General features: G+C 37.4%; 2 protein-coding genes across 2 annotated transcripts; one reads left to right on the top strand and one right to left on the bottom strand.

The window, feature by feature from the left end:
- Positions 1-1,395: 1,395 nt before the first annotated feature.
- Positions 1,396-10,186, top strand: LOC103990277 (3-hydroxyisobutyryl-CoA hydrolase-like protein 3, mitochondrial). Its single transcript, XM_009409354.3, has 10 exons — positions 1,396-1,740; positions 2,264-2,365; positions 2,501-2,565; positions 3,812-3,946; positions 4,043-4,139; positions 6,004-6,133; positions 6,906-7,084; positions 8,738-8,865; positions 8,956-9,057; positions 9,803-10,186. Exons 1-10 carry the CDS (start codon positions 1,398-1,400, stop codon positions 9,899-9,901), a joined length of 1,380 nt encoding a protein of 459 aa, XP_009407629.2. The 5' UTR covers positions 1,396-1,397; the 3' UTR covers positions 9,902-10,186.
- Positions 10,187-13,566: 3,380 nt separating this feature from the next.
- Positions 13,567-19,204, bottom strand: LOC135616883 (syntaxin-32-like). Its single transcript, XM_065116597.1, has 5 exons — positions 18,409-19,204; positions 16,079-16,329; positions 15,795-15,967; positions 15,150-15,356; positions 13,567-13,863 (listed from the first exon to the last, which is right to left on the bottom strand). The coding sequence occupies exons 1-5, from the start codon at positions 18,644-18,646 to the stop codon at positions 13,704-13,706; spliced, it is 1,029 nt and encodes a 342-aa protein (XP_064972669.1). The 5' UTR covers positions 18,647-19,204; the 3' UTR covers positions 13,567-13,703.
- Positions 19,205-20,076: the final 872 nt, after the last annotated feature.

Here is a 20,076-nt window from a genome sequence, read left to right as displayed (position 1 = left end):
TGGTCATCATCTCTATTTTCTCATGATCGTCTAACTATGTTATATCGTAGATTGCCTCTGTCCCTCAACATGGTCACCACCTCCTTCTATACAAAGCCTCAACCATTTTCCTATAGAGTCTCTATTGTTGATGTTGACTACTCCTCTCAACGTTGCCCCTCTCACCCCTCCAAGGATAGAGGGTGATGGGGTAGCTATTCGCGACACAAGGTTGGAACGAGACAAAGGTGTTCGAAGGAAGCGATAGGATGGAAGCGATGCAAATTAGACTGCCTCTTTCATGATGTTTTGCTATGAGTAATACATTGTTATGCATGCTAACACATGCCTCATCTTCGACCACACCATATTACTTCTATTATCTGGATCATATATAATAACAGCTATGATCGCATGTTTGCCCACCACCCATGTTGTTATTATTCTTCCGGCTCTTACGAATGTGATCATGAATACCAGATACATCCTCGACCGTGCATGGTCATTATCACTTTTACTGTTCCTACTCCTTTCTTTGATGTGCTCTTGATCATATTACTCATCTCTCTCAGGTACAAATGAGAAAGCATACCTCATCCCCTCTTGCACCACCAACAGTCATCCCATCCCCCTCCTCTCTACTTTTTATCCCTTGAAGATATAATTAAAAAGAAAATAATCGACACCATAAATAGAGGCTTCTTAGGGGTGGACTAGAGCCCTACACATAGGGACCTTACAAATTTAGGTGACTACCAAACAAAAAGGCAGAGGCAACAATGATATAGACAATCCATAGTGTAGAGTGATAAAATGACCATAATGAAAGACTATAGTAGAGCAACCGGACAGAGGCAATGAGCATAGTGATAAGGGCTTGATGGTGGTAGTGAAGGCAACCTATATGTAGTATAGAGTGATGTGATGATCATAACGGAGACATCAAATATAATTATAAAAATATTTGATGATAAAAATAACCCGTAATATAGAGTGATGAGATAAGCATAAAAAATAGATATCACGATGGAGGTGACGGGGACAAAAACAAAGAGTAATATAAAAAATAAATGATAAAGAATAAAAAAATATTATATGAAAAATAAAATTTTTAAGAATTTGTCCCATTTTTGGTCATTTTCTCTCTCAAAACTCTTCCTCGTGAGCAAGCGACTATCCAACCCAGATCCTTCTCCTCGTGCGTGGCTGACGCAAGAAAGCGGGCCCCGCGCGAAGTCTCGGTAATCTTTCGCGTATCGCCGTGCGGTACATCATGATAATGTGGATGTGGACCATCTACATTTGCATGTGGTGGGTCCCAAACCGTCGTTTGAGAAAGAATGCTGTTCTAGGTGATGCAGGAAATCCCACTCTCGATACCAAGTGATCACTGTTCACCCTGGCTTTATGTCACCCAAATGCCCCCTTTGTTCGTCGGTCCGACTTCCCCTTGGTCGCAGGAGTGGTTTGTGCCGGCTACCCTCTCGCTCGGCGCTTTCCACAGAGAACAGATTACAATGCGTGCGCCACTCTCTCGCTTCCACTTCCTACTGAAACCCTCCTCCCGTCCCCTTCTCCCCTCGACTCTCTTCTCGACCCCTAACTCCCCCTTCTTCGATCGCTTCCGACCTTCCATTTCATGCCGTTGCCTCGCCGCCATGGCCGGCACCGCGGAGGATTTCGTCAAGGGTCGTATCTTCCCCAACGGCGTCGCCGTGATCACCCTCGATCGGCCCAAAGCCCTCAACGCCATGAATCTCGGTTCATAGTTCTTTCACCCTTCTTTTTCCATCTACTCCAGCTATTCTGTTCTGTTTGGATCAGTTCTTGAGTTGATAAGGGAGGTGATATCGTTACATATACAAGTTCGTACAAGAGAAAACAATTAGACCGATTTACCTGTACAAGTTCTTAATGGAGAAAACTTCAGATCGTTCAGGAGATTGTACCATCTTTTTTATCATCCCAAGAGAGAATTAACAGCTGACTGGCTGCTAGTGAGGGTAATTATTTCCAGCTCGAGTTGCTGCGGGGATTTTGATAATCGTGGAAGTTCTAAAAAATAATTACATCAATCAAAAAATTATACGATATTTCTGCAAGCTGGTTTAGCTGTTAAACAAGAAAATTCACAACTGGATTACTGAAAGTAAACTGTTGTGAGATATATACAACTGGCTCTCTTCTGAAGAGAACATGTTATAGGATGCTGGTGGTTCCTTCTTTCTTAATCTCGTATATGTTGCATTGGTATTTTGGTGGTTGACTAAAATCAATGCTGCAGAGATGGACTTAAGATACAAGGGTTTTCTGGATGAGTGGGAAACTAACCCCAGGGTGAAATGCATCTTATCTGAAAGCAGCACACCTCGTGCCTTTTCAGCAGGTAATTCATCTGTATCTTACATTTTTTCATATTTATTTTAAGCTTCTTGCCTTGTCCAAACCTACATTTCCGTTTGTGTTTCTACATTTAAGAAAACTGGGTTTGACTTGAGTACGAGCTTAATAACCACTGCAGGGATGGATATTAAGGGTGTAGCAGCAGAAATTCAAAAGGACAAAACTACACCACTTGTGCCAAAGGTCTGTTGAATAGAAATAAATTTCAGACTTTGCTTTTCTTTTTGGTGCATGATATAGTGTCATTTTTCTTTGCTTTTTCACTTAAAAGACAACTCATAGATTGGAAAGCAAACTTCTCTCATTTAATGTCAGGTTTCTATATTCTACTGCAAGACCTCATTGCATGGCGGGAACTAGTGTCAATGTTACACCCTGATATTTCCACATTTAGAAATAATTAAAAGGAAAATTTTAGTGTATGACTTGAGTAATTACGATTGATAATTTCAGATTTAGCATTTTATGCCATTCCATTCATGTTGTTCAGCTACATGGATCACTCCTCATATTAGCCATATTTACACAAACAAAAAATTTCTGTGCAAATGATCTTGTAGCAGAGTAAATGGTGACATTGCCAAAAATTGTTTGGCCTCTGTTGAGGTATGAGTATTGTTTACCAGCAATAGCAGAATTTCAGCGTCACTTTTAACATATAATGCATCTCTTGTGTTGTTTGTCATGTTGGCTTGTGTTTTGCTTCATGATATCTTACTTTCAGAAAATTCTAGCTTTGCATTAATGGTCCTGAACATTGAGACTGGCCACAAAACTTTATAAATACTGTAATTTTTTTACTTGATCTGTTAGAAATGAGAAGGTGACTAGTTTGAAGTAGGTCTCCAATTGTTCCATCCCTTGGTCATGTCTAGCATATGTTTGAAAACCATGTCTGTTTCCTTGTCCAGTGGCTTCATGCAGAATTCATCTACATGCATTTCAGATTATATATATATGGTTATAAATTCATCTTGTCGTCCTTCTAAATTTTCTTTTACAGTTGCTTATGAAATAATCCATAGATGTTGATTTTATGACCTGTCTGAAATCTCTCTCTCTCTCTCTCTCTCTCTCTCTCTCTATCTCTCTCTCTCTCTCTCTCTCTCTCTCTCTCTATCTCTCTCTCTTTTCTTTCCACTTGTTTATGTTTAAGTGAAAAAGTCTGTTCCTTTGAGGTCTTGGAGTTCTAGAAATGTGCATATACTGTATATTATGTTAACTTTTACTGGACAATCTACATATCTTCTTGATTTTTTAAAGGTTGTTCTCTTGCTTACATGTCATCCTTTGTGATAGTTGAATATTGCATCCCTTTAAAGACACTTCCTTTTGTAATGTAGACTTTGGATTTTGATTTCATATGGACTTTAGGATCCTTCAGCCATCAAGCTTTTTTAATGGTTCAAATAAGTTATTTGCTTTGCAGGTCTTTTCTGCAGAATATTCTTTGATATGTAAAATATCTGATTATAAAAAGCCGTATATATCCTTAATGGATGGTGTGACTATGGGGTTTGGTATCGGGTTGTCTGGTCATGGTCGATTTCGTATCATCACTGAGGTACCAACTTTTCAGTGCTGTTATGCTGGTATTTGTTGGCATTGGTTAGTAAGTTTACTTGCATCTAATATCTCTGTTGATGTGGCATCGTATCAGAGAACTCTCCTTGCCATGCCAGAAAATGGAATTGGTTTATTTCCAGATGCTGGTTTCGCTTACATTGTTGCCAACAGTCCAGGAGGAGGGGCAGTTGGTATGTAACTTAAGCTTCTAGGTTAACTGATGTAACCAACTTATAATCTTTTGCTTTAATATAGCATCTTTCTGAGAGTTTCAGACCCCTCTGGATATGAGTACCTCTAAATCATGACCATTGAATTGTTATTGTCCATGCAAGATCTATTGTATTGCATTGGTTTATTGTTTAAGAAGCTTAATGGTTTATTTTGAGTTACTGATGTGTTTTTTTTAATGCATTCTTAAATAATGATATGTTATTAGTGAATTTGATGAAGGTTCCTTTTTGTCTACCTGAAGCATTCATAATCTATTTTGAAGACGCTATATATAGTTATGTCTTGTAAGTGGGAGATTTTCACTTCTTGGTCTTTTTGCAATTTCTGCATTTTATTTTGCACAAGACTATACATAATAAAAATGCCTAGTCTTTTTTTTATAAGAAAATTCATTCAATAATAAATTACTGCTTCGATCAATTTCCTTACGATTAAGGAAGTATATAATCTCACTAAAAAATATTAAGCTACATTATTAAGGCAGATAAAAGAGTACAACATAGAACAGGATATCTGCTGCATGCAATTAATATTGATACTGTCAGTGCTGGATACTATCAGTGGCATACTTGCAGATGGAGCCATCTTAACCTCCGTGAGCTGAGTTGGTAGTCACAATTAATATTGAGCTGGAAAACCATGGAGACAATAGTGGAAGCGGAAGAGACGAGGAGGTTATTGAAGAGGATCTCATCTCCGGTGTCCCTTCATCTCCTTATGTGCATTAATTTGTCATGTATTTTGTCTTTTGTATGCTGCTAGGTGATTATCATCCAAGAAGGAAAGAGGAGTGTTAAGGAAAAGAGACAAGGAACAGAAAAGAGGTGTTAATTGTACTGTAAGTGAGGAGGGGGTGCTAAGTCAGATTTTGCAAACCTCCCTTATCAGGGGGGATGATGATAAGAAAGAATGACTAGCCAGTTTATATGGTCAGGAAGGATGAGAAAGGCCACAAAACCAAAATAGCACAGTCTTCTATTGTCAGGGGGATATAAGTCCTCTTGAATGCTAGTTCATGACCTCACTATATGTTGCTTACCCTAAAATCTTGATTCAAAGCCAGAAATGTCACCAGATATGTTATACATGGATCAAATTCAGTTCAAGCTATATGATCCATATCCAGCCTAACCAGATCAGATGTTGGAGTGGATCAGATCAAGATTTGGTGCATTTGTAAACTTAGGTAGAAGCACTGGCAAGCACTTCTTTGTTTGGAGGTTGTTCCTTAAATCCTGGATGAAGTGAAACCTGATTGGGACGGGAAAGAGATCTTTGGAGTTATATTCTGTTGTAGTTTTATGACATCACAAGGTTTATGGACAAAAACTACCTGGTTATTTTTTAGAATCTTACATGGTCTTTAGAATGATCACATTGTAATTTTTCCACCAAGCAGAAAGCATATAATTGTGGGAGACAATGGCATTTCTACAAGTGATCTACATGCATACGAGTGTTTATTTCAAATACCGGTTGGACCAGTACATACCAATCATTATCTATCGATCTGTTCAAGGACCATTACTGGACCATTAGGTTGGTACTGCTTGATATTACTTTTTAATTTTTTTATCTGGTGTATGGTTCGATATACTATCCGGTATATTTCAGTATTGTACAATTCTGACTGTTCGGTGAAATAAATATTGGACAGTCTTTAAAACCTTGGTTTGGAATATTAAATTTTATCTGGATTCTGCACAATCAATTACCTTTAATGAAAGATTTTTTTTAGAAGCAATTACCAATGTATTCTTATAGGATGTTTCTGGTGTGACATTCTTATGTCAATTTAGTTGCATCTTATCTTGGCTACAGGTGCTTACCTTGGACTGACTGGGAAACGAATATCCTCTCCTGCTGATGCACTGTATGTAGGTCTTGGAACACATTTTGTTCCATCTGGAAGCTTGGCTGAACTCAAGGAAGCTCTGCTAAAGGTCAACTTGTATGTTATAAAAAATTGTTCAAATTGGTTTTATTTATTTTTATTTTTTTCTTTGGGATGTGGATCATGTGTGCACTGCCATAGATGACCATTGAATACCTTGAATAAGTTTTAAATTGCTAATCGTTTAAAGATAGTCCTGAAAACTAAGAATGTATTCACTCCATTGCTTTGACCTTATAGTTCATTTTTTGTACTTGATATTGAAATTCAGATTCACCCTGCAGATTAGGTCAAGCAGGAATCTGAATGTATACCTGCTGAATGATAGCTTATACAAATATTCATATTATTTTTGGGCTGAAACAAATATTTGTAGGCTGCTTGGCTCCTGTGATCCATTAAAAGCATGTTAGTGATGCTTCACTGAACTTGTTTTAGAACGAAAAGAATATGAAAATTAATTTTTTTTTTTTTTGGCTTAAAGTGAATCTAAAAGCGACTAGAAAGTGCTGTCATTGAATCCAATAACTTTCTAAATTTCTTCTTAGGCTGATTCTTTACAGCCTTTCAATCTGAGTTTTTGTATGTTTCCTACCCAGTTTCAGCAAATTACAACTTTTAGCATATTCCGTTTTGTCTCTTAATGTCCTATCTTTATGCCTGCTCCACAGAAGCAACTGAAAATTTTGTTTATAAACATGGCTTTTATGAAAGATGTACCAGTAAAATTTCTGGCATATCTTATATAAAATTGATCACTCCAAATGCATTTTAATTATGTTTTCTAATCATCGAGATAATATTGATTTGTTATATTTTCCATTTGCAGCACTGATGAGCCTGACAAAGACATCCATGCACTGTTAGCTGGGTACAAGAAGGATCCTGCTTCGGAGGCTCAAATGAAAACATTTTTTCCTCAGATTGCTCAATGTTTCAGTGCAAATAGATCGGTCTCTGAGACAATAGAAGGGCTGAAAAAGCATCAAACAAGTGCTGACTCTACAGGTATGTTCTAATTTAGCAACATAATAATTTAAACTATCATTTACTTCCTTTTTCCTCTACTTCAGGGTAAATAATATTTCTTGGCTTTCTGTTAGAAAAAGCTTTCATTATCTAGCTATGTGGGGTTGCTGATGTTTTTAAGAGAGAATACTTGGAACACCAAATAAAGAATCTCATCAGATTGTTTACATGTGCTAAGACAGTGAAGATATTTATATGTAATGTGATTTATAAGATCTGAAAAACATATTCTCAAGTGCTTTACTTTGTTGACTTTATTCGGTATTTGGCCATCACGACTGTAAACATGTTGAGCAAGCCTTATTCTATCATTGAGCTTATATAGTTAAATGAATTTGATTGTGAAATTATTCAACTTGTTGGACAAAAATCTCAAATTTCCTTTTTCTAGGAGACCTCTCTGTCATGTTGATTGGGTGTATATGAACTCATTGTCATGAAACCATTTGGGTTGTTTGAAACTTAGATGACTCATAACTTGCTGCATTTTCAACTTTTTATCAGATAAAAAAACATGGAAATAACCATTTGAAAATAAATAAAGATGAATACAAAAACCAAATTCTCCATTTAACAAAGCTAAAGCCTGACTACTTAAACCAGACATGCTTGGAGGAACAAAGCAGACATTATAAGGATCATTGATTCAATGGGATTGGGTCAGCCATTTTGTCCTTTATTGCCATTTAGCTCAGTTGTCTAAAGTAGTTTTGACACTCGAGAAAAGTAAAGGTGCCTATGTCAGCTAATACAGGATCACAATGGGACATCTTATGGCAAGCGCTGGAGCTCAACAAATTAATGTTATAGAGAACAGCAAAATTAATCTACACAATTAGATCTTTTGTTTTAAGTTACATTTCTGCAATCAACCCATTTTTCACCATTGTGTATCTCAAGCAAGGAGTTGGATGTTCCATCCAACCCGTGTGCCACTCAAGTGATGGAATGCCACTTGGATGTATTTATGCCAGCATGTGCCACGGCTTACAGTGTCATGCCATGCCGTGCCAGTATGTACCAGGGCATACCCGACATGCAGGTCTTATTACTTGCACTCTTTGCATGTTGCAGCACATAAGGTCATATTAGCAGCTATCAACCACAAATATAGTTCATAGGTACACAAATTTATACCTTTCAGGCACCACCCTGGTGCTGTACAAATGTGGTTGAAGTGGTATATTATGGTGCTGTGGTCCATCATTCAGATATATTCATACGTAGAGTTGTTGACTACAAGAAGTTGTTTTTCCATTTTTAGCAGTCCTAATGCCTGGTTTCTCCTCCTTTTGCACCGGGCAGACTTGTTTGACTACCTTTTCTTGTGATTCTTTCTTTTTTTAGGCCTTAGACGGTGAAAAAAAACTACAGTGTTCATTGCAAATATGTGCCAAACATGAAGGGATGCAGAAACTTTAATAATACATAAGAAGAGTTTCTCTGGTACTTAAAGGAGAAATGAAGTTTGAAGTTTCCTTGCATTCTATGCTGGACTTGCCTGATATTTCCTGGTCGTGTGTCTTTGAGCATAAATGCATTAGGAAACCTGTTAGCCTGTTCTTTATCTGAATTTGTTGATAATAGATACATGGTATGTATGTAATACCGTGATAATTATTTTGGCTGCAGTGGCAGAATGGGCAAGTGAGGCCCTTTCAGGACTTGGTAAAGGTGCTCCTTTTTCTCTTTGCATAACTCAGAAGCATTTCTCTGAAGTTGCATTAGCACATGGAAACAGTGAACATCACTTATCAAAAGTAAGTCTCATAGACATGGTCTTATGTTGGTAATCATAGTTATTTACACATGATTATGTCAGTTAATCATGACTGATATTGTAACTCCAGCTAATTGGAGTTATGAAGGCTGAATTTCGGATTGCCTTGAGATCCTCAATCCGAGATGACTTTGGTGAAGGTGTCCGAGCAGTCTTGGTCGACAAGGATCAGGTAATTCAGAACTGTGAGAAATATTTCTTTGCATTTGTCATTAAAGAGAATATTAGAAGCATCACTCGGTTACTGAGTGAATGTCATTTAGAAAGTAGGACATTCTGGCTTAAAAATAGGGATCTTGTGACCTGATTGTTCTGTTTTATGTTGTGGGAAATATTCTTCTTGTGTGTGATGCATATTTCCTTGTTTTAATTATTTTCAAAACTAGTGCAAACTTTCATGATATTTTTAGTTTTCGACTTTACTGCAAGCCAAAGTATACCAACAATCGAGGGACCTAGGTCTACATTTTCATTCTTAAATCTAGAGTGACTCGAGGGGCCAAAGGATGATGACTAGCAAATTATCTTGTCTCGGGGCTCTAATTGCTGTATGAGTTTGATCCTTGGGAGAAATATACATTGTCTAATACTAGATAGATTATCTCTATGGGAAAAGGTTTTGTGGTAAGAAATCAGCGATATGATTTTCTTGTCATGAATAAGCTGTTCATCTCTCTAAAAATGGGAGTTATTGACATAAATTACTAGTCATGAGGAAAGAAAAATTATCAACGTCTATTTGCTAAAGAGTATATACATATGAAAACCCGTCTTTCTAATGGAAGTTCACGCATCGAGTTTAATGACTACCTTGATAGTATATCAGGACATTTAAAAATCCCTATAAGAAAAGGGAGTCACTTCTATAAACACATCATCTCTATAATGTTGTGTGATATTTATTTTTCTTTGTGCAGAATCCAAACTGGAGTCCTCGTACGTTGGAGGATGTTGACGTGGATGAAGTGGAATCAGTTTTTGAGCCTTTACCTGCTGACAATGAATTAAATGTATAATAACTTGTGACATTTGAAGTCATAAATCAATCAAGGGAACACAACATTGTTTGCAGATATGCCTGTTTTTTCTTTATTGCTGTGGTCACAGAAAACTAAATAAAATCAGTGTGTAAACTGATGAGGCGGATACATTGTATTACTAATCTCGTAGTTTTAGTTTTGAGGCTTGTCTGATGATGAAGAGGGCACTTTCATTGTATTAGTGTTTTTAATTCTGTAATCAAGTATATTATACACCTTTGCCTAAATTTAATGGCTTCAATAAGCTACTATTCAACTGCATTCGACATGATAAACAGGATACCTAGTTCAGTGGCTAATTAGGATGTGGAGGGTGCTTGTTTTATGGGCAAACTTTTATCTTGAGTTTTTCATGCATAGTAATAACAATAGGTATTAGTAATGATATTGATAATAATAATGATTGTGATATTTGTAGTGGTAATGATAATTGTACTTATATTGGTTTGATATTGGTATCGATATTAATAATGGTAATACTAATGATAATGATATTGGTATTTGGTATTTGTATTCATTTGTATTGGTTATCGGTATTGATATTACTGTTGGTATTTGTTGATGTAGATTTTGGTTTTTCAGGTTGGAGATTGAATTTGAGCCAATTAAGGTCCCTTTTGTGTCAAGCTCGGGTTAAGTTTTGCCAAAAAGAAAAAAAGTGTGTTCGAGGGTGCCAAACTTCCAAAATTAAGTAAGGAGAGTTCTCAAGCAATATGTTTTTGATACTTAACTGATTCGAACAAAGTTGTAGAGAAAATTGTGTGGGTGGAATGCACCTTGGGAGCCTCTTTTATAATGGACTTTAAGGATCATTACTTTTTAGACCGTCGACGATGATAAGACACGATTGTGCATTGCTCTTGGGTCCAATTAGGGTTGTGTTCCTGTGGTGCATCGAAACCAGGATAAACATCGATTGGTCTGCCTTAGTAGAGGTGTCGGTGATGTTTTGTCTATATGGCTTCGGGTTGTCATTATGTTGGCCACATGATGCCATGCTACTGGTGGCATGTTACACACATATTGCTTGTGTGGTGTCAAAGGTATTGACCATGTGTTGTCTACGTAACCTCGGGTCGTCAGTGTGTCAGCTATGTGTCAACTATATGGTATTGAGGTATTGACCAATTCATCGATGCCATATCGTTAGCCCCACCCCCTTTTGGTTCACTTGAGCGCAACAAGGTTTGAGTCGAGAAGCGATCCAAGTTACCTTATCAATACCATAAACAAATTTTATTGGGCGGTTGGCTAGGCATCGTTGATGTGTGCATTTGACCATTTCGGTTGCATGTTATGCACGTTTGCCGGATTCGGGTGTGCATCGTCAATATGGTTGTGTGCCATCGATATGGATCTTCGACTATTTCAATTGTGTCATTGATATGTGCATTTGATCGATTCGATTGTGTTGTCGATATGCGCATTCAATCGTTTTGGTTGCGCATCATTGATTTACATGTTTAGTCATTTCAACCACGTCTTTAGTCATGCATGTATGTGTGTTTTGTCCGGTCCTCGATGGGTTTATTATGTTAGCCACTCATTAAATCTGACGATATATGATCTATGAGATCTTGGCAATGATGATCTAACATTGAACCTATGTGTGACTCCTTATGTGCAATGATAGTGTAACATTGGCAATGATGTCCACCCAAGAACAAGGTTGAATAGGTTGGAACAAGAACAATGATATCGACTAGCCGACACTTTTGTCTGAGACCATGGTTACCTTGCAGATGAATGAAAGGCACCGCTTGTGGAAGTAGGGCTTAGCCTTACGTCTTGAGGTCGGTATCTGAAATTAACATCCGCCTTGGTAGTTTTGTTTCTTGCTGATTTCTTTATGATTCTATCTTTCCTATAGAGATGGAACTTCATTCGATTATTTTTGAACCCTCTCAAGATGGGGGAGGTCAAAGGGGCGCATGTCACTCGACAGTTTCAACTAGGGAGCGAACCGTGCTTTCTCCGTCTCTACGCCCTCGAAGTTCTAGTCCGACAATGCTTTCTATATATATATATGCCTCATTCATCCGTCCACCTTTCGCTATGAGATGATGGTCGCCTAACTTAGTTGAGGGCATTCCTTACCAATGTATCTCGGATGCTTAATTAGTTTGGGATTTGAATGATTTAGAAGAAATCTAAATCAGTGTATGTGAAACGCACATCCACTTTCCAAAATCATTGGTGGTGGTTTACGAGGCATCTCGATCCTAATTGGGGTTGTGGTGTCGTGGTGCGTTAAAGCCAGGATGCCACATTGATTGATCTAACTCAGTCAAGATGTCGAGGTATCAACCATATGTTGTCTACTTTGATTTTAGATTTGAGCTTGACACTCTCCTTCACTCATCGTGAAGCAAATCATTCTTTAGATTTTCTCACTCACCTATGCAAACATGAGGAGAAGAAGATATTATTGCCTTACCTCTGACGATTTGAATTACGAAAGATGATCGAAGCATATACAAAAGGAATACCTCAGATTGGAAGAGTAACTTTGGGTGAGCTTGGTACGTACGCCCTCCTACCCAGCCCGTGTCACCTTTTACCTCTCCTCCTCACTCCGAAGCGAGTCATCTGAAAGGAAAATTATACTGATATTGATATTAATACTGATTATATAACTTGATCGAACCACGTCGACGGGATAGGTAACAAGGCGTTGACAAAGCCTGCATCCACCCATCGTCGAGCCCGGAAACAACATGTTAAAGAGGAGCGGAGATACCAAAGAGTAAACTATAGTTTGTGTTTCCATCAGAATGTACAACATGTCCATATCATTCATTATATTTGCAAGACAGGCAGAGAAATTACTTTAAAAGAACCAAGTGATATCAACCGGTCCAACCCCACTTTGATCCCTCATTAATTGCTCAAAATTATACCATAACCCCAACCCATTACCTGGTCAAATCTAGTTAATACGATCCAAACTGGGTTGCTGCACCGAATTTTAGATCCCTACCCCAAAAACACACACTGCCACTAATGTTAACATGAACTTAGCATGAGAATTTGGCTTTGAGGAACCAACCTATAAAAATTTTAGCAAATTTTCACACCTCGTGTTTTTTTTTCCTTCAAAAAACAGAAAAAAGAGATAATATAATAAGAAAGAGGACTACTACAGCCTACGCTCTGCTCATCAGAGCTCAAATAGGAGCACAGAGGAAGCCAATCGGACCTCAACTTACTATATTTAATGTGATTTTCTAACTAGTGAGCACACACAGGCGTACATCAGTGACTTTTCAAGCCTGCAACTTTGTTCAAAAGATCAAAAAGATTCCTAACACGATTAGTAAATCTCCATGGTGGTTTGTCCTATCGGTTGAACATCAATTTCGATCTCCAGGATCAAAACAACATTGCGCACTCCATGGAAGATAGCCATTAATTAATTCACTAAACCACATTCAAGTCTCTTGTGTAGGAAAAAGAATACTCCAGAGCACAAGATATTAACAAAGATATGACATCATGATATGGCGAAACAGAGCTGATATAGTCTTTGTAGGTTAAGATTTGTCTCACTTAATTCTACAGTTTCTCCTGCTAAAGCTGCAAGGCTTCTTGTGCTAGGAAAGGGGGGGAAAAAAAAAAAGGCCCCATATGGAAGAACATAATTCTCAAACAAAAACATGTAAATAGCTAATTTGCCAATCATCAGATGTAATGTGCAGAAAGGAATAGCGAAAAAGAAAAATTACAAAGAACACAGATCATTGACAACAAAGATGGTTCTGTTAAATCTGCCGTAGAATTATGCAACAAAAAACAGAAAGATCATAAGGAAAACCATAAGGACAAAGAATATCTTGATCATCAGCCACCTATTAGAGGATATACTGTTGAGGTATTTAAGCAGTGCACCTTGTGCTCCTTCCACGTTAGTCAACGTGTCATCCATATTCTCGTCAATCCTGCCATAACCAATGCCAGTTTATTTATTTTTTAACAAAATTAATTCTCAATAAGCAGTTAATTGGCTCCATTTATGCTTTACAACGACTAAGTATGTCAAACCAAGGTTTTTTATTCTTTTGCCACTGCCTCCTGCAGTGCTGCTGCTACTATTAGTGACGGACTATCATTTAAGCCTACTCGCACCAATTGTGATAATTTTTTTATCCAGTTTTCAAAAAAGAAAACTTGGTCCACTATTGAGATGAAAAATTAAAGTTAAACCTTTAAACAATAGGGCACAAAACGAACAAGGAGATCAAGAGAAGGCAGCGAAAAGACAACTAGTTCACAAAATTCATGCATGAATTATATTTGGAGCTTCTAGATCATTACCACCAGATTAATCTAATGGATAAAATACCAATCCAAAAACTTAAGCATGGTATATGATAGGGCTAATCTTCTCCGTCAATAGTAGCTCGATATGTGGCATTACACATGGATATACAATCAGTGGTGATGAGACAAAACCCGGCCAATAACCGAGCCACGTACAGTTAAGGAATGTTTTGTTGAGGAACATTCCACATAATATTCTCCTTTATTAACCTACTATCAAAAGATACTTTAGGCATTGGTAATTGATGTCGAGACTGACTTGAACATCAAAAAGATCGAATCGGGAAACCCACCCAATTTCGGTCTTTGTACAGGTCAGCCACGGAGTGTGCACCCAAGTCCACCTCAACCCCCCCAAAGAAATCTCGATCAACCTCAGTGACCAACTAACCTCTCTTGCACACGGAGGTACGAACCGTGTCGGACTGATTCGGATGTCATCGACTTTTTTCCCCTAACAGTGTACATGTTATGTAAAGCATGTATTGAGTTGGAGATGTGCATTATGATACAATATTTCATGACAGGTCACTGATGGATATTTTATTACACATCATCCTAATGCACATAATCCAATAATTAAAGGGGGGGCTAGTGCATGAGGGCCAATGTATAGAGCCCTAGACCTACAAGGAGAGAGGCTATGTGATTCAAATCTTAATCATTCAAGGCACAAAGAAGAAACCGTACGACAACACCAAGACATATAACCCAATAATAAACATATACAAAAAAGTTAGTGAAATTTAAAGAGGACTCTTTACTAAATGGATAATGACTAAGATGCTTGAGGATCAAATCTTGAACAATAATGAGATGATGCAAGTTCAATCCTGAAATAAAATCTCAATTGACTCAAGAAAAAATAAAAAAATTGGAAACAAACATATATGCAAAAAATAACCTGATTGCAAGCTCTCCCTGCTGCGAAACCATTGTAGCCAGCTGCGTAAAAATATTGCTCAACTCATGAATTGTTGACTCGACATTCTGAAGAGCTTCTGCTCTGCTCTGCATGTAACTATCCTGTGCTGGAACCATTTGTTGTTGTTGCTGCTGCTGCTGTATCAAAGGCTGAGTTGATGATGATGGGTCCCCATTCAACTTCCTCCTGTCAACAAAGAAGCATCAGAATTGACTAGAAGCGATCATATAGACAGTTTTTCAGACTCGAGTTCAGGAATCACTGGAGGCACATCGCACATTTCACTATAAAAAGGCTACTATATTCATAAAAGAATCAGCATTAACCTGAAATGGTCTCTATTTTCACACAAAAAATATGATAACCTTAAGTTTGATACTAGGCAACAAACGAGAAAACTAGAAAAGCTTCGTTTCTATGGAAATCGGTCGTAACAAAAAATGTCTGTGTTCAGACCCCTGGGTGAAATAATTTGCAAGTACATTAATAGAATGTCTAGTTACCTACAGGAAAAGAGAGAGCAACATCTACAAATGCATTAAATTCATCCAATCTCTAAAACAGAATATAATATCAACAAGAGATGATAAGTTTAGCAGGTTATAGTGTATTTAATCAAATTACCTGGGAAACAAAGGAGCAGAAGCTGTTGAGTCACTTTCCCATGGTGCTGGGGGAGAGGCAGAGTCATTACTTCCCCTGGAAACCAGTGGGCGTTGTCTAAGAAAAGGATTGGTTGCTTCCTTTGAGGCCGATGAAGAAAACAGCTGCCTTCTATTTTCATGAACCTTCAAGTTCTATAAACACAAGATTTTCACAAAACGATGAAAAATAATTTACATAGTTAATGATTCTGGCGAAGTAAAAAAAAAAAAGCACACACAAAAATAGAATAACAATTGATCTACCTCAGTCCGCATGGTTAAAACTTCTTTGAACTCCTTTGTTGCACTCATCAAGCGCGTCTTCAAATTATCAACAACAGTGGTTGAATGATTGGTAGTGTCCCTGGACATATTACCGCTTTCATTTTGTGAATTGCAAAGGAGTTGCAGGTCTACAACTGCAGAATTTAAAGCAGTAATATCCTGCTTGATAACTGCTGTCAGTTCTTGAATCTGTACAGTAGGGTCATCAAAAACCGATGTCTTTTTTGCCACTGAAAACACAAAAGCACTCATGACACTTGATAATCAGAAAACAAATAACTAGCAAATATATGTCCTAAATAAGCCAGAAATTAGGAGGGATGAGGATTCAATAAAACAAAAGCATCCTATCATAGCAAAGTGCAATCATCTATGAGATTCGTATGAGATTCATATGAATCTTTCCCTGCTTTCAATTTTCAAAAACTTGAAATCTCGACCTGACTCAGCTTGAAGTCTTCCAAGTTAATTCAAAATTTCAAAAAAAAAAAAATCTATACATCTTTACTTCCATCATTTGATTCATTATATATATGCTTATGTGCTGAAATTAAAAGTTATAAATGAAGTAAAATATCCACAATCATATACAAATGCAAAAGTTATAAAAGGAACAATATATGATAATGTTCTAGCATTGATGATGGCTGGAAGCTTCATTGGAAGAAAGGAATATGGTTTAGTTTGTTGCCCTAACTTGAAATCGAGTGATAAAATCAAAGTGAGAAGTGACACCTATAACAAGTGTTTTTTCCATTTTGAGGAAAGATCCCTATAGTATATGCTAGACAACTAATCTACTAATTAATATAACTTTATTTCATAAACGAAAGAACATTGCATTAAGGACGGCCTTTAGTTTTGTGGTAAAAAGCTAAAGTTATCATCCCATGAATTCCTATCAAAAGATGTCCCTACTCCCTAGAATTCTTAAAATGTGAATTATTATGGTATCCCATACAAGATCTGTATTGGGACATTTAGATATTAGATAGGCTTAAAAACAAAATCTAAAACTTCCTAAAATATTTACCAAAATTAATGGTGAGAATCAGTCACAAAACTATAAATGAGAAAATCTATCCTATTAGTACAAGAAGTGAGCGAGGAACTTTGTTTAGTGTTTCATATCTTGACCAGGAGAGTCTTGAAAAGGCGTAGCTCCAGTCCTATTTCAGATAGGATTGAGTTGTCCACTCTCTTCGAAAGCTACATAAATTTTTTATTCTGTTCAAACTCAGGATGCAAGTTCCTTACTGTCTAGCACAGATGCAATAGAAATTTGGTTGGTACAAACAAGACTCACTATTTGTTGTCTCAAGGCTGTCATAACTTCCAAATGGATGAGTAACTTTTTCGGAGTAATCTGAGGGCTGTTGAGGACCTTTAAGATATATGTTAGAGCAAGAAAAAGCGAAAATGTAGGCTTTAAATATGTAAAAGCCTCTAGGTGATGCTTGGGCATGAAAAAATAAGTCATTGTCAAAAGTTCCAGATGCTTGTTTGGATGCCATGAAGTGTAACTCTCCTACAAAAAGATTTCCAAAACCATAATCGCCGTACAAGGTAATTACTCCAGCCTGGTTGGTTCCCCTAGAAAAAAGCTAAAAACCAATATGGACTGTCTGAAAATATGTTATATAGGTATGGTGTTGTAGTCAATGGCATTGGAAGTGTTGTACAAATTGCCAGACTTGGCAGTTGATGCATGGGAAAGTGCATAAGAAAACTCATTCTCCCATGCTGTATTCCATTGGTACCACAACTAAGGTCAATATTAGGGTTGATATTATAGTGGATATAGACATGAAGTTGTGTAAATCTTCATCAACATTAAGGACAATTAAGAGTATTGGAAGGAGTCATGGAAAATGGCCTCACTCTGGTACCAAGTTATCAACAATGATGCCATGACTCAGTTGTTTCTCTAAATCATGAAAAATACATACCAGAAGTACTTCTGAAAGGTAAACTGTCATCTTGTCTATTATACAACCTACTACATTAACTAATGAACATCATCACCAAAATACGGACTGTCAGGAACTACTTCACAATGAGAACAGGAGACACAAATAAACGAGTTAACCTCAACTATATTAGAAGATAATAACATGCAATACTTGATTTGAGACGGTAAATTATTGCAGTTGGATGCTCCTTAGCTGGTACGTATTTGTACACAACAAAAATATTCTCATCCGATTCTATATAGTCCTAAACAGTTCATATCAAACTGATGACAAGAATTTCGAGTTCAAATTTACCATAAACGAAGCAATATCACGCAGTTGTAATTAATCACTTACATTTCGCAAGTTTGGCAAGTTTCTGCGAAGTCTGATGGATCCCGAGCCCAATTTGCGAAGCTCTCCTGCTAAACTCCGACTGGATCGAGGCAGCCGATTTCGGTCCTTCAAACTTCGGAGCAGCAATACTGCTTGTTGCATCTGGTATCGATGCGAAGGACTTCTTAAAATTCTCGACTGATTTGAGGAACTCCTGCGTCCGATCACGATAAGACGTTTGCCCCGGTCTCGGATTCATCCTCGAGTAGCCCTAGAATCTCAACGGACCACCTCAAGGGAGCAAGAATTCGGTGAAGCAACACGACCGACTTGATCTTAGGTTTCCGAATCGATCTAATCGCAAAACTGCTCCCACGATTCAGAGTCGAATCTGGTTGCCAGATCTGATATCCTGAGACGAAAGCCGACCGCTCGAAGCCCGAATCAACCAAAAAGCAAGACGAAATCCGATATTTTAGTACAGGAGAGCCCTGGATCTGGGTGCATGGTCCCGGAAACAGCCAGCAGGCGTGGGGTTTCCGACTCGTTCGATCATTTCAAGATGCAGATGACGATCGATCGACGCGAAGATGCAGCGATGAATCAAGATCGATGAGTGATCTATTTCAAGAACACGACATTTGACGAGACCTCGATCAAGGGGAAGAGGCGCGGAGGGATTCGCACAGCGTCACATAGAGAAGAGTTGCAGAGAAATTAATCGACAGCTGGAAATGGAGACACAGCGGACGCCAGAAGTTGGTTTGCACCGACGGACGGGTAATGGAATACGAGTCGAGTCGGGCCGGGCCCATGAAAAAGGAAGTTTACGGCCTAAGAAGAAGGCCGGTCCGCTTTCTTCTTCTTCTTCCTCTTGATGAGGGGGTAAAGCTTCCCAACTTGTGAAGCAAAGATGGAAAGATAATTTGATCGGAAATAAGCCAAAACCATACTACAATTTTGTGCTTGAAAACGTCTCCTTTACAGTGAAATGATGATTACAATGCGAGTGTGGCGATACTTTGTTAAAGATATGTTCGGGACGGAGAGGAGAACTCAACTCGCAATCAAACACAAATCTAGAAATCAATAAATTAAGAATATATTAAAATATAATATAATATTAATATAGTTTAATAATTCTTATTTAGATTTATAAAAAAATTATTTATTATGTGAAATCAATTACAAAATTATTGAGTTATAATTCATTTTATATCCTTTCACATAAGCTCCGAAAAGTCTATATATTTTTTGTCATCCTCTTTACAAACCCTAAAGAGCGTTTTAAATATTTCTCATATCTTATTCTATTATTTTGAATCAAAATCTAAATATATATATATATATATAATATTTATAGAAGAATCAAGTCTCAATGGTTAGAGTTCTCTTATTTCACAATAACTCATTTTTATATTAGGATTCATTATCCTCATAATATGTTAGTTTCAAAAATGTTAAATTATTTATCAATCCCTATGGATGTCGATAAGAAGGGGAGTGCTTCCTCATCTTCATTCTCATCTCATCCTCCTTCCCCACCTCATAACTTATTTAGACAAGGCAAGGCTGAATACGCGAAAGCGGGAATAAGGATCTGAAATCTCTACTGACGATAACTGACATCTTTAGTAGAAAAAAGATCAAATTTTTTTTATCAATAATTAGGTCATGTGTAAATAGTCC

This window comes from Musa acuminata, chromosome BXJ2-7 (genome assembly GCF_036884655.1).
Source record: "Musa acuminata AAA Group cultivar baxijiao chromosome BXJ2-7, Cavendish_Baxijiao_AAA, whole genome shotgun sequence".
NCBI classification, from domain to species: domain Eukaryota; kingdom Viridiplantae; phylum Streptophyta; class Magnoliopsida; order Zingiberales; family Musaceae; genus Musa; species Musa acuminata.
The sequence above is the reverse complement of the archived record's forward strand: the minus strand, read 5'-3'. Positions and strand labels throughout refer to the sequence as shown.

Excerpts from the sequence above, each read along its gene's own strand:
- LOC103990277 (XM_009409354.3), top strand. The coding sequence starts at position 1,398 with ATGCCCCCTTTGTTCGTCGGTCCGACTTCCCCTTGGTCGCAGGAGTGG. Across the intron at positions 4,140-6,003 it reads TCCAGGAGGAGGGGCAGTTG|GTGCTTACCTTGGACTGACT; the intron begins GTATGTAACTTA and ends TCTTGGCTACAG. Across the intron at positions 8,866-8,955 it reads GTGAACATCACTTATCAAAA|CTAATTGGAGTTATGAAGGC; the intron begins GTAAGTCTCATA and ends TTGTAACTCCAG.
- LOC135616883 (XM_065116597.1), bottom strand. The coding sequence starts at position 18,646 with ATGAATCCGAGACCGGGGCAAACGTCTTATCGTGATCGGACGCAGGAG. Across the intron at positions 16,330-18,408 it reads ACTTGCCAAACTTGCGAAAT|TGGCAAAAAAGACATCGGTT; the intron begins GTAAGTGATTAA and ends TTGTGTTTTCAG. Across the intron at positions 15,968-16,078 it reads TTTTAACCATGCGGACTGAG|AACTTGAAGGTTCATGAAAA; the intron begins GTAGATCAATTG and ends TTGTGTTTATAG.